Source organism: Nematolebias whitei, chromosome 5 (assembly GCF_014905685.2).
Source record: "Nematolebias whitei isolate Nwh7 chromosome 5, NemWhi1, whole genome shotgun sequence".
NCBI lineage: Eukaryota > Metazoa > Chordata > Actinopteri > Cyprinodontiformes > Rivulidae > Nematolebias > Nematolebias whitei.
In genome coordinates, this window is record NC_056502.1 from 16,237,531 (window position 1) to 16,250,568 (window position 13,038).

Genomic DNA, 13,038 nt, shown 5'->3' on the forward strand with positions numbered 1-13,038 from the left:
GCAGCAGTTAGCATATATGCCAACTGCTGGTCAGCAGCAGTTAGCATCTTTGCTTTGGTCAGCAGTACTTAGCATCTTTGCTAACTGTTGGTCAGCAGTTAGCATCGTTGCTAACTGTTGGTCAGCAGCAGTTAGCATATTTGCTTTGGTCAGCAGTACTTAGCATATATGCCAACTGCTGGTCAGCAGCAGTTAGCATCGTTGCTAACTGTTGGTCAGCAGCAGTTAGCATCTTTGCTAACTGTTGGTCAGCAGTACTTAGCATCTTTGCTAACTGTTGGTCAGCAGTACTTAGCATCTATGCTAACTGTTGGTCAGCAGTACTTAGCATCTATGCTAACTGTTGGTCAGCAGCAGTTAGCATCTATGTTAACAGTTGGTCAGCAGCAGTTAGCATCGTTGCTAACTGTTGGTCGCAGCAGTTAGCATCTATGTTAACTGTTGGTCAGCAGCAGTTAGCATTGTTGCTAACTGTTGGTCAGCAGCAGTTAGCATCTATGTTAACTGTTGGTCAGCAGCAGTTAGCATCGTTGCTAACTGTTGGTCAGCAGCAGTTAGCATCGTTGCTAACTGTTGGTCAGCAGCAGTTAGCATCTACACTAAATGTTGGTCAGCAGCCTCTTAAGTGTTTTTAAATGATGATAGGTATGAAAAATATAAATTGGTGTTTATAAAATTAGTCAGTCATTTAAGTTTCAAGATTTCTGACAGTCATTTAACATCGCATCCCAGCCCTCTGAATGGTTATTGAATCAAATTGCAAGGTGCCCAAAGATTCCCACCCCTACCAAACACTGTTTGACAACATGGCTTCTGACATTTTCACATTACAGTTATTCCTGCAAAAATGTTGTTATTCCAGCCAGAAGTGTCCAAGGATAAACAGGAAGTGTAACCGTTAACTGCTGCAAGTTGTGCTTGAAAATAACAGTTTTATGTAAATATAAATCATGAAATGTGCAAGTGCATTCACATGAACCAATAGGAATTTTTTGAGACAGATTGTTTTGAGATGACAGCAATGCATATTATTTTGGCCTCCCTTGGACTACACATTAACTAGTCAGCCTGGTTATAATTAAACTCTTTCTCCTATCTGAGGTTGTTCAAAGAGCTATCTGCTACAGGTGAGATAGTGTTTGTTCATAACCTTTCCACAGAACCCCACATCAAAAGATCTGAATGAGCAACGAAGTGCTTTTTCTTTTGATACATTCAAATTTGAAGTTTTTACAGCTTGTTTTCTTTTTTTTTATACTTCAGTACAATATCAAAGATGTAACTTCTACTACCTTCTGTCAGTACAAACTGTTTAAACTCTGGTTCGGTTTAAGAGTTGTTGTTTTTTTAATCTAGTCTTGCATTCCAGCACACCAAAAGTATGCATTGTGTGAACTGCGACCGTCAATTTAAAGAAGTCTTTAGCTGCAAACAACTCAAACAAAAGTAAGCCTGATACAACAGATCTTGATGATATGTTACGGGGTGGGGAGGTAGCAGTGGGGGTTTGGGGCAGATTTGGCTCCTGTCCTAATCTATATATGAGGAATAAAAGTGCAGCCATTATGCTCACACTTGTCTCTGCTTGTAGGCTCCTAGACATGCAGCGTGCACCATTGTCCTCCCAGGGCTCTCTCTGGAGTGTATTTTGTAACGGTCACCAGGGAAACAGGCTTGTCTTGAACATTAAATTTTAACTCTTGAGTTTGTCTTGTAATTTGTAAAAGGAAAAACGTGTTAAGTGCAAAACGAGTCAGAATGAGCACAGGCTGCAGTGCAAAAATAAGTGAAAATGTTGAGATTTGCATAAAATGAGACCATTTGGACATCACCTATTGATCCAGATAATTTATAGTAGCTTATAATATATATACTTATATATATTTATAGCTTATTATATATACTTGTATAGTTTATAGAAAACTTACCGGTGTATAGCTTATAGTATTCCTAATTTACCTTATAATCTAATTTGGTACAGTTTTGTCTTTAAAAATAACCACTTGTTCACCAACTTTTATAATATCCTTTGAAAGTGACTCCTCTTTTTTTGCCGGTAAATCCCTTCGTATAATATTTGGTGTCACTGCCAGGCCAATAAAAATGTTTTCAAACCAGCGCACTCGTAAACATTACTAATTTGACGTCAGGCCAGGTGATAAATAGCCACATTTCAACAAACTACATATCATTTTGAAGCTTTTGAGGTGGAGACGTATATATTAACTCTGTATTGACACAAGTCACTTGTCGCAGTTAAATGCACAAATATTTGAGGCTGTTTATCCAGAATGCAGTTAAATCCTGCTTTCTGTGAATCGGTCACAAGGGTTCTTGTGTCAGGACCAGGCCTGGTCTCTGAAGGATCCAGTAAAAGGCCTGATTGTGACTCAGACCCTGTGGCAAATCGCGTCCTGGGTCATGGCCTGCATTTGACCAGATATTGCATGAATTATTTCCGTTTTATATTAAGAAAGGAAGGGGTTTTTCAGAGGGTCAGGATGACCTTCTTGCATGGATGATTTCATGGACAGTTGTGGAGACGTGTTACTTTTTTTTTTCCTGGCAGCTGGGAGCCAAGAGCAAAAGGAGCCAGCTGAATTCCCGTAAACCGTGTGGGACACGAGGAGGAGGAGGAGAAGGAGGAGGATGTTTAAACCACGTGACCGCCCCGCTGAACGGAAGTTGGCTCTCCAAGATGTCTGCGCCCGAAGAGCACGCGTTCGCTGAAGAAGAGGAGCAAGAAGATATGGACGAAGCGGGCAGCGACGAGGAGGAAGTGGACGAAGAAGACATGCAGGAGGAAGGAGAGGCGGAGAAAAAGGTGTACGTCCCCGGGATCGAGCCGCTTCAACCCGGGGAGAGGCTGGAGATGGACCGCTCCGCGTACCGCATGTACCACGAGTGTCAAACAGGCAAGAAGCAGACTCAGTCCGGTTATGTCGGCGTGTGGCGTCACCTGAGGTCGTTTATTGTTTGATTTACCTTCAGGTGCGCCTTGTTTGAGCTTTGACGTGCTGAAGGATGGAGATGGGGACGGCAGGCAGCAGTTCCCTCTGTCCATGCTGCTGTGCGCCGGCACGCAGGCGGATACAGCCCTGAAGAACAGGTACTGGCCTCCAAAACAACAGGCTCCACGCGCATGCGCAGAAACGGGTTTCCAATCAATTTTCCTGAATTTCCTGTAAAATGCTCAGTCAGTTTTATACTTGAGATCAAAACCTCTTAATGTGAACCAGGCTGAGGCCGGTAGACCCTCTGAAGTGAGGGGAGGGGAGTTATTTGCACGTGAGTTCATTTTAGCATAAGTTTTAAAAGCATAGAACGGCCACTCTTGTGTTTGAATTATTGCAAAAACAAACAATACGGTCCAGTTACCTTTTTTTGGCACTTAGAAAAGCAAGAAAGACTCTTATGTTGTTGTCTAAATAATTCTCAATCGGAAATTATACTCTTTAAGTTCCTTCCCCGGGTCAGTGAAGCGAGTCTTTACGTCAGCTGGAGAAGCTGAAGTATCTGGGAGTCTTGTTCATGAGTGATGGATGGAGTGGGAGATAGATTGACGAATCGAGGCTTCATCCTCAGTAATGTGGGCATTGCTTTTGTGTGTGGCGAAGAAAGAGCTGAGTCTAAAGGCGAAGCTCTAATTTACACTCTTATCTATATTCCAACCATCACCCATCTTCATGAAGTTTGGATCATGACGGAAAGAACGAGCTTCCTTCGTAGGGTGTCCGAGTGTCCAAAAGACAGGGATGATAGGCCTGGGAACACCATGGGGTCCCCCAGGAAGAGCTGGAGAGTGTTGCTTGGGGAAAATGGAGATGGAGCTTTAAAAATGCACTAATGAAAAAGTTTTTTTTTATTATTATTATATTTGTTCTATCAAATAGTTATCAAAAGTTAGTAAACTTATCAGCCTTAACATAAATCTCGGTGAATATGTAGAGAAAGTGCACAAATCTCAAGTTTCCTGTTTGTTTGTTTTTACATTTTCAGGGTTATAGCTATTAGCTACCCCTTTTTTAATACAAGAGCGTCAAGGTGTGAAAGAATACTGCATTTAAACTGTTCCACTTTTGTGTGACACTGTTGTAATTAGTCGCCGTTTTCTGAACCAAACAACATCCAAGTTCACTGTTGATTAGATACAGCCGATCAGTATTGGACAGAATATTACTTTAAAAAAAAATCACCACAGACTATTCCTTAAAAAATACAAACATTTAAACCAAATATAAAGATTGAAAGACTGTCACGACTTTCAAAAATCCACTTGCAAATGTTGCAATAGTTGCTGTGTCGTACCGGAGGACATGTTGAACATAAAGACGAGGCCCTGGCGTTTTAGACCATTCCACTGCGAGGAAAATGTTTCATATATACATCTGTAGGGAGCCAGTGTCGTAGCATTTGGTGCATTTTCTATGGAATTCAACTGTGTGTTTGTGCCTAATGTGCATTGCAGATTGAATATTGCAAAGACTTATGGGTTAAAATGGGCAGTTCACAATCTATTTCCTTCATGCCAGGTTTCAGTAACCTGGAGTTGAATCTGGTAAAACACTTCCAGTCTCCTTCGTATGATGCGTGCAGAGCTGCGATGAAGCCACAACACCATCTAGAACTAGGCCGGTCACGATAACAAATTTTGCTGCGCGATTAATTGTCTCGGAAATTATTGCGATAAACGATAATATTGTTTGGAGACCTTTTTTTAACTAATGTAATGATAATGGCACAATAATGCAAGTACATCCTCTCAAAGAGCAATACACTTTAATTTCAAAAGAACACTGGAACTGGAAAACAAACAAAACAAACAAAAATAAAATGGACTCTCAGCCTCCGCTAACAAAATATGCACTTGAATAAGAACTAAATGCAACCAAAAAAAAACAAAATGGAAATAAAAAGTACATTCAACCAAAACAGTATGGATTATGAAGTCTGTAAACTAAATTGCCCCTCAACAAATAATAACCATTAGTAACATTAGTATGAAGTTGGTTGTACTGCAGCTCTTGGGTGCTACCGTTTTATGACAAATGCGACATACCGGCTAGCAAAAGTTCAGCGGTTCGCCTCGATCATTTGGTTTGAGTCCAAAGTGTTCCCACACTGCTGCTGCTGTTGCGTTCAATTTTGAAACCAATTCCACCCCCACCCCAATATCAAATAGCGTTTCTTTAGCTTGCTAACTCCTCAAACCCTTTGTCATCCAGTGTCTTCAGTAGAAAGAGAGAGACACAAAGAAAAAATAAATTAGAAAAATGAAAATTATTAACCTGGTTTTAATTTTTCATGCGATTAATTGATTTCTTGTTTATCGTGACAGGCCTATCTAGAACTTCTCGCAGAGTAATGCAGACGGAGCAGCTCCTCTGCCGTCAGCTATAAATGCATCTAAACTCTGAGCGCGTTCTCTTTTCTGCTCGACAGTGTGGTTAAATGACAGGAAGAGCGTGAGCTTTAAGATCTTTGTTTTATTCTAGAAGGCGTTCCTGATTCTGTGCTGAGACGTAAACCTTATGATTTAGTTTTCACGCAGAATTTAAAAAATGCGCAGCACTTGTAAGTGTTTAGTTTAACAGAAGACAAACGTTTGCATGAAGTGGTTGTAGTGTGCACACACGGTGGCGTGTTTGTTTCTACATCCAAACAGTTGGATCACTTCAGTCGTTTGGGGCCAAACGTATAAAGTCAAGATGTTTGCACAAGTGTACGTGTAAGAGACAGAAATGCGACTGCGTTCTTTCACCAGATTTCTAAGGATTTGTGTTATTATAAGTCTGTCATAATGAAATTTTACAGGTGGGGGGATAAAAATTTCTTAATTTGTTGATTTTTAGTTCTGGATGGGGCGGACAAGCAGCACTTCTTGACAGGAAACATAACGGTCGGCTTATTGCGTGTCGAAATTATAAACAAAGATCTTGAGCGATCTGTCAGTGTTCGTGTTTGGGATGACTCTCAGCTACTGCCGCACCAAATCTTAGCTCAGTACCTGATAAGCTGACTGAGCTATAACCTTCTTTGTGTTGGCTAAAGTCAATTGGCTTTTGCAGCCATTACTCTAAAAGTTAATCAGATGTAGCTTCACATCCAGTGATGACTTTTTGAATGTTTCATTAAAATCTGTCCAGTCTGTCTTGAGATAATTTGCTAACAGAAACAAAATTACATCCCAATAGGTATTGCCATAAAGTTTAAGCAAAAATCTTAGTATTAGCTTATAATTTGTGATGGGAATGACTCTCAGTTACTACCACACCAAGTCTTAGCTCAGTATTTGTAAAACTGACTGAATTATGGTAACGTATGTGCTTTGCAATGTAGTTTTCCTGTGGCAGCCATCTTGAATTGGGTTGGCCCCCAAAGCTAACAAGTTGCAGACGTGCATTTATTGGGTATTTCCTGAAAGTTTCAATAAAATCCATCCAGTGGTGCGTGAGCTACGTTGCTAACAGACAAGCAAACAGACACGAGCGTTTACCTGACTGCCCAGCTCGTATGGCGGCGGGCAGTAATCTGCTCATGAAATGCAGAGCGAAGGCCCGAGGCGAACAAGAAGTAGATTAATGTGAAGTTGCTTTTTAGTATTTGAGACAATCACCATCTTTTTTTAAGAAACTTGCAACATTTTTATCCACTGCCGTCAGAAGGCAGAGGCTAATGGTTTTACCTTTATCTGTGTGCTTGTGTCTGTTAGTAAAATATCTCATGAACCTGACAGTAATTGTTCAATTGATCTACAGCTGATTATCTTTTGGAGCCACCTTGATTGAAGAACAAAAGGAGCCACAGTTGGTGTGGTAGTAGCTGGGAGTCGTTCACGACACGTACTTTGAGCACACCTTTGCATAATTTTATTTTTTTTTCAAGGTTTGACCCAAACGGCTACAAAAGTCTAATTTCTCAACAAAATATGACCTTTAGTCTGAAACAACGGCATGAAATGTTTCCATAAATATGCACGATTTTAATGAATCACCTTTGATGTGATTGATGTTTTAATTCTGAGTTGGTTTGAACTGATAATAAGAATTGTGTAATCGTTCCACAATCAGTACAAGTATGTTCAAACTTGTATTATTTTAATACCAGCCTGACCTGTTGCTGTCTGTGTGTCACAGTTTGGTTACAGACAGTTTTGTAATCTTTTTTTCTGTATCTACAGTGGACAACACGGCCAGGTTCTGTTCACTTAGTGTTCCCCACCATTTAAACTGTCGCTGTGGTTTTAATGGAAACTTTTGTCACAAGACGCGTTTGGACCCGTCGGGTAGTTTTGACCGCCACCCGCACGCTCCTGGTAAATGTGCTGAACGTGTTTCAGACTTCTGGTGATGCGCATGCACAACCTCCACGAAACGGAGAAAGACAACGAGGAGGAGAAGGAGAGCAGCGACGAGGAGAGCGACGAAGAGGAGGAAGATGAAGACAAGAAGCCTCAGCTGGAGCTCGCCATGATGCCTCACTATGGCGGGATCAACAGAGTTCGAGTAGGTTGCCTTTTTTTTTTTTTTTTTTTTTTTTCGCGCGGACGATGGAATAAAAAGGCGTTTTCTCGGCGTGCTGATCGGTTTTGCTCCTGGACTTCCAGGTGACCCAGTTCGGACAGCATGCGCTGGCTGCTGTGTGGTCCGAGAAGGACCAGGTGGAAATATTCGACCTTCGACCTCAGCTGGAGGCCGTCCACAGTTCGGCTGCCATGGCTGCTTTCGTCCAGCAGCAGAAGGAAGCTGCGGCTCTTTTCAGTTTCTCAGGACACATGAGCGAAGGCTTCGCCATAGACTGGTCCCCTAAAGTTCCTGGTGAGTATGACTTGATCAACCTCTGCACGTTTTGTCTCAATCACAGACTTTGAAGTTTTCTTCTGGGACTTGATGGGACAGACCAGCGCAGACTTGTGAAGTGGAAGGAAAACGATGCTTGGTTTAAGATTATATATATTTTACAAATAAATAAATCTGGTTTTGTCTGTTCCTGCTTTGTACATCTAGAGCAGGGGTCTGCAACCTGTGGCTCTGGAGCCACATGTGGCCCTTTGGTTCCTCTGCAGCGTCTCTTTCAAGCTTTGACCAAAATGAATAAACCACTGCTGGTTTTTAACACTTCCATGTCATTTCTTTTGCAAATTTGTGAATACTAGTACAAATACAAGGAGGGAAAAATACTCACTTTAACTTTATGCTTTAGTTCTTTAAAGTAGGATACTTAGTTTTTCCACAATAAAAAAAATCACTAGACTTGCATGTTTCATTGTTTTAATTTACTGGTATTTATTTTTTATTGGTAATAACTAGGCCTGTCGCGATAAATCAATTAATCAATTAATCGCATGATAAATATCGACCTCATTTTCATTTATCGTCTTTATCTTTTCTTCGGGTCTCTCTCTTTCTGAAGACACTGGATGACAAAAGGCTCAACTCTGGTGCTCTTCACTGACCACTCCCTTTCTCTTTTCTCTAAAATCCATTTTAACCGTCCAAAATCGTGTTTTTGGATCATTAAGGGACTCCATTTTGTCAAAGCTCCAAAATTCACAGTTGAAACCCGTGCCTTCATGGAAAAAGTTGTTTTTCTCTGCAAAAAGAAGCTGAGAACTTGTTTACTGGTTTTTTATTAAAAGTTTTGTGTGAAAAATGCCATGCGAAAGAGCTTAAATCACATTGAGCGTCGGCCATTATGAGAACTGTAAAAAAAAAAGGAAGGAGAGACAGCCCATGTCACGTCAAGGGGCCTCCCTCCCATTTTTCTTAAAGAGACACGCTGCTCGCTCCCTCACTATCCATCCTTCGGTTCAAACAGTCTTATACTGCCATCCAGTTGTCAAAAAAGGCACTACACACAATAATTAACCAACATTTCTTCTTAAATTTTACAATAATTACTAATTATTGTCAAATTTCAAATAATATTATCGTTTACCACAATAATTTCTAAGACAATTAATCGCCCAGCAAAATTTGTTATCGTGACAGGCCTAGTAATAACTATTATTACTCTTATTCTTTTGTCTTAAAATGTAAAAACTTCAATAAGTGTTAAAAAAATCATTCGCTATTTTTAGTTTTATGTCACTCCTACTGGCCTGAAAAGCCTCCTCCAACGAACTTAAACTGGTCCATGGGCCACCAGTTGATGATCACAGTTGAAACAGGTTTTGTTGCTCCGGACATTTAAGTGAACGAATGGGGCAGAAATGACTCTTTGGATCGTGAAGGCAGCAGACCCCTGAACTAAAGACGAAAGTTTTTGTCCATGCTTTTTCAAAATAACTCCAGCTCGGTCAGATTTTGATGGAGAGTGTCATTTTTCTCGTGTAGCCACAGGTTCTCGGTCGGACTCTTTGGACTTTGGGCCGTTCTAACACGTGAATGTGTTTGATCTGAACCGTTCCGTTGCAGCTCTGCGCGTTTCGGGTCGTTGTCCTGCTGGAAGGTGAAGAGCTCCTTCATTTGGAGAAACAAATATGTTATCTGTTGTTGCAAATCTATCTCCAACAAGTTGCATATTATTTATAACCTTACAACAAAAACTCACTTTAATACATCTACAGTATTGTTTGAATTATCTTAACTTTTGGAAACAAACACTACATGTGAACTAGCATGTTATTAAAGGTTGCTTGTTCTCCACTGCCCTTCGTGCCAACGTTCCAAACTAAAATCTTACCCGAGCACTTGACACTCAGAATATGCGTTTCAGCCACTACTTTCTGTGAGTTTCATTAAAACCTATGCAGTGGTTCATTAGATATTTCGCTAACAGCCACCCACAGACGATCATTCTCCGCCAGGTAAGGCAAGCGATAAGGAGGTATAAATGTGTCTTTCAACAAAAGAAATTGAAATAACGCTTGTATTCCTTCCTTCGACAGGTCGTCTCGTCAGCGGCGACTGCAAAAAGAACATCCACGTTTGGGAGCCGCGTGAGGGCGGGGCTTCTTGGAAGATTGACCAGCGACCCTTCAGCTCCCACAGCAAGTCCGTGGAGGATCTGCAGTGGTCGCCCACTGAAGCCACGGTACGTACGACTGCAGTGAGGCTGTGGGTTAAGACTGCTGTCGCTCCTGTTAGAGCTGAAGGTTCAGCCAGGGCGATTCAGCTCAGTGGCTCGAGGCCACAGTTACTGAAAGCAACGCAGGACCCAAACATCTGGCAGTTGTCCTCATGTAAGTTTAATTAATCTAAAATTTAGTTTTATGTGGACCACACTGAGCTTACCTGTGGGCCGGATGTGGCCCCTGGGCCGCCAGTTGAACAGCATGTTTGATTGCACACATCTGTAGTTACGTGTAGGCACTGCCCCGAGTCTTAAAAGCTTACAGAAAAACCGGTTTAGAATGTGTCACCGTGCAACATTCAGTCGTACTGAACTCCCTGACTCACCTGAGCTCTTCAGGCGTTACTTAGAAAGCAGATGAGTTAAAAACAGGGTGTGCTGAGTGAACTCGTGGGTTTGAATGAATAAAATCATGTTGCCGTCTCAAGGAACGCCTGGAATCTGCAGCTTTGTATCACGGCAACGAAAGCCTCTGACTGAAAAAGCGGCCGAACTAGTTTGTGGTATGTGCGTCCTGTTTCCCTAAATGTACAATCAGTGCTTTGCGTCAAACATTTTGGATCAATCAACATGACTTATGGGGACTTGCTCTGCGTACTTCCTGCTGAAGTGCGGTCATAAAGGATAAGTTTCGTTATCGCTCACAGCTGAAAAACAAACTTTTATGTGTCTTACCAAAATATCTTCTAAACCACTGGACAGATTTTAGTGAAACTTCCTGGTTTGTTGACTGAATGCACATTTCAAACCAACTGCCTTTTTTGAAGTCGGCCCGATTTAAGTTGGCTGCCACAGCCAGCTAACTATAAAAACACAGAAATGGCTATAGCATAGTCAGTTTTATAAATATTAAACTGAAGTTTATTGTAGCAGAGTCATTTAACACATACTCTGAGTGTGACATCCTGCAATATCACAGGAGATTGTTCATAATGTTATTTTCAAGGTTTGGCCAAAATGGCTACAATCCCGTCTAAAACATTTGCACAAAATGTGTTTGGTTATGTGCATTACTTTAAGGAATGTTGGGTTTTTAATTTTAAATAGGTGTGATTTTGACAAATGTTTATATTTGAAGTTCATGCTCAATAATCCAGGTAAAAAATCCAGCAAAGTTAAGTCAGGTCCTCTGGACGGTTTCTTTTTTTGTTGAGACGTTTCGTCCTTCATCCAAAGGACTTCATCAGTCCGAGGAGTCACAACAAACTCAGTCCCACAAGCAGCACACTCGCTTAGTGGACCAACCAGTTTGCTGGTAATAAGATGTTTTCTGGGCCCCGCCCTTTCCCCCCTCACCTCCTCTGAGACAGCCACAGCCAAAGTGTTTCAAAGTTCATGCTCAATAATCCAGGTAAAAAAAATCCAACAAAGTTCAGTCAGGTCATCTTCTTGTTTGGTCCACTATGTGCGTGTGCTGCTCGTAGGACCGAGTTTGTTGTGGCTCCTCAGACTGATGAAGTCCTTTGGATGAAAGACGAAACATCTCAACAAGAAACCGTCCAGCTGACCTGACTGAACTTTGTTGGATGTTTATATTTGAGTTTAAATCTTACAATTTTTATTTTTTTTTTACCAGGTTTTTGCATCTTGCTCTGTGGATCAGTCCATCCGTATCTGGGATATCCGTGCCCCGCCCAACTCGATGCTCTCAGCCGATGAGGCTCACTCGTCAGACGTCAACGTGATCAGCTGGAACCGGAGCGAACCATTCCTGCTGTCCGGGGGGGACGACGGGCTTCTGAAAGTGTGGGACCTGCGACAGTTTAAGGTAAGAAGCAGCAGCATGTGATGCGAAGTCGCCGGTGGACTTGAGTAAAATACTCGCGCTGACTTTAGTTCAGTTGTGGGTTTTTATCAGCGTGTTGTCCCGGTGAAACAACCCCACTATCACGGCTGCATGGAAACTCATGTTTAGGAGTTGTGATTTTACAACCTCACATTATCTACAACCCTCACATTTCACCAGCTCCACCTAACCACAAACATTTGTTTCATCCTGTGCTCGTTTTACAAAAGCACAACAATAATTACTGTGGTTTTTGCCACCATAAAAATAAGAGATCAGTTTTTGTTTTTAGTTTCCTGCTGCGGAAGACGAAAGATCGTCTACCGGTAATTGCCCCTGTGTGTGTCTGTTAACAAAATATCTCATGAACCAGTAGACAGATTTTAAAGAAACCCTTCAGAAAGTAATTATTGGATGTACATCTGATTTACTTTTTGAGTCAAACTGATTCAACATGGCTGCCACAGCTGATTGAACATTGCAAATATAAAAATGTCTATAACTCGTAACAGCTGTGCAAATATTAAGCTCAAAGTTAGTGTGGTAGTAGCAGAGTGCCATACTCTGAGCTCTAACCGATCGCACAAGTTCTTTGTTTAAAACTTTGGCATGTGAAGCCGTGGACATTATCCATTCAAGATCTGCTAGTTTAGATTTAGTGTTTGTATCCAAAAGTTACTAAAACACTAGACATATCTTCTTTTTCTGTGAAGATGCAGTTAATGCTGGATCTGAATGGCTTTGCTGAAATTTGTTTACGAAGCGGAAACTTAGTTGTTGAAGTCCAAACAAGCAAAACATGTTAAAATGAGTAAAGCAGTAGCTAAAATCTGTAGATGTAAGCTATTATTGGTTAAACTGAAGCTAAAAGCTAAAATTAGCACAACTGTAGCTAACAGCTAAAACTACCAAAATCATAAATACAGCTAAAATTAGCAAAACTGTAGCTAAGAGTTAAAACTACCAAAATCATAGATAGTTAAATACAGCTAAAATTAGCAAAATCATTACATTCTTCCTGCTTTAGCTGCACAGGAGATGGATGGATGGATGGATGGATGGATGGATGGATGGATGGATGGATGGATGGATGGATGGATGGATGGATGGATGGATGGATGGATGGATGGATGGATGGATGGATGGATGGATGGATGGCTGGCTGGCTGGCTGGCTGG

The 13,038-nt window shown here is 41.3% G+C and overlaps 1 protein-coding gene across 1 annotated transcript in view; it reads left to right on the forward strand.

Annotated features, from left to right (window-relative positions):
• Positions 1–2,667: 2,667 nt before the first annotated feature.
• grwd1 (glutamate-rich WD repeat containing 1) overlaps positions 2,668–13,038 on the forward strand; it is a 12,250-nt gene continuing 1,879 nt past the window's right edge. The window contains exons 1-6 of the mRNA XM_037676890.1: positions 2,668–2,915; positions 2,992–3,109; positions 7,340–7,505; positions 7,607–7,817; positions 9,890–10,035; positions 11,651–11,842. Of these exons, the coding sequence (XP_037532818.1) occupies positions 2,699–2,915; positions 2,992–3,109; positions 7,340–7,505; positions 7,607–7,817; positions 9,890–10,035; positions 11,651–11,842 (1,050 nt within the window). The 5' untranslated portion in view covers positions 2,668–2,698. The remainder of the gene's footprint in view (positions 2,916–2,991; positions 3,110–7,339; positions 7,506–7,606; positions 7,818–9,889; positions 10,036–11,650; positions 11,843–13,038) is intronic.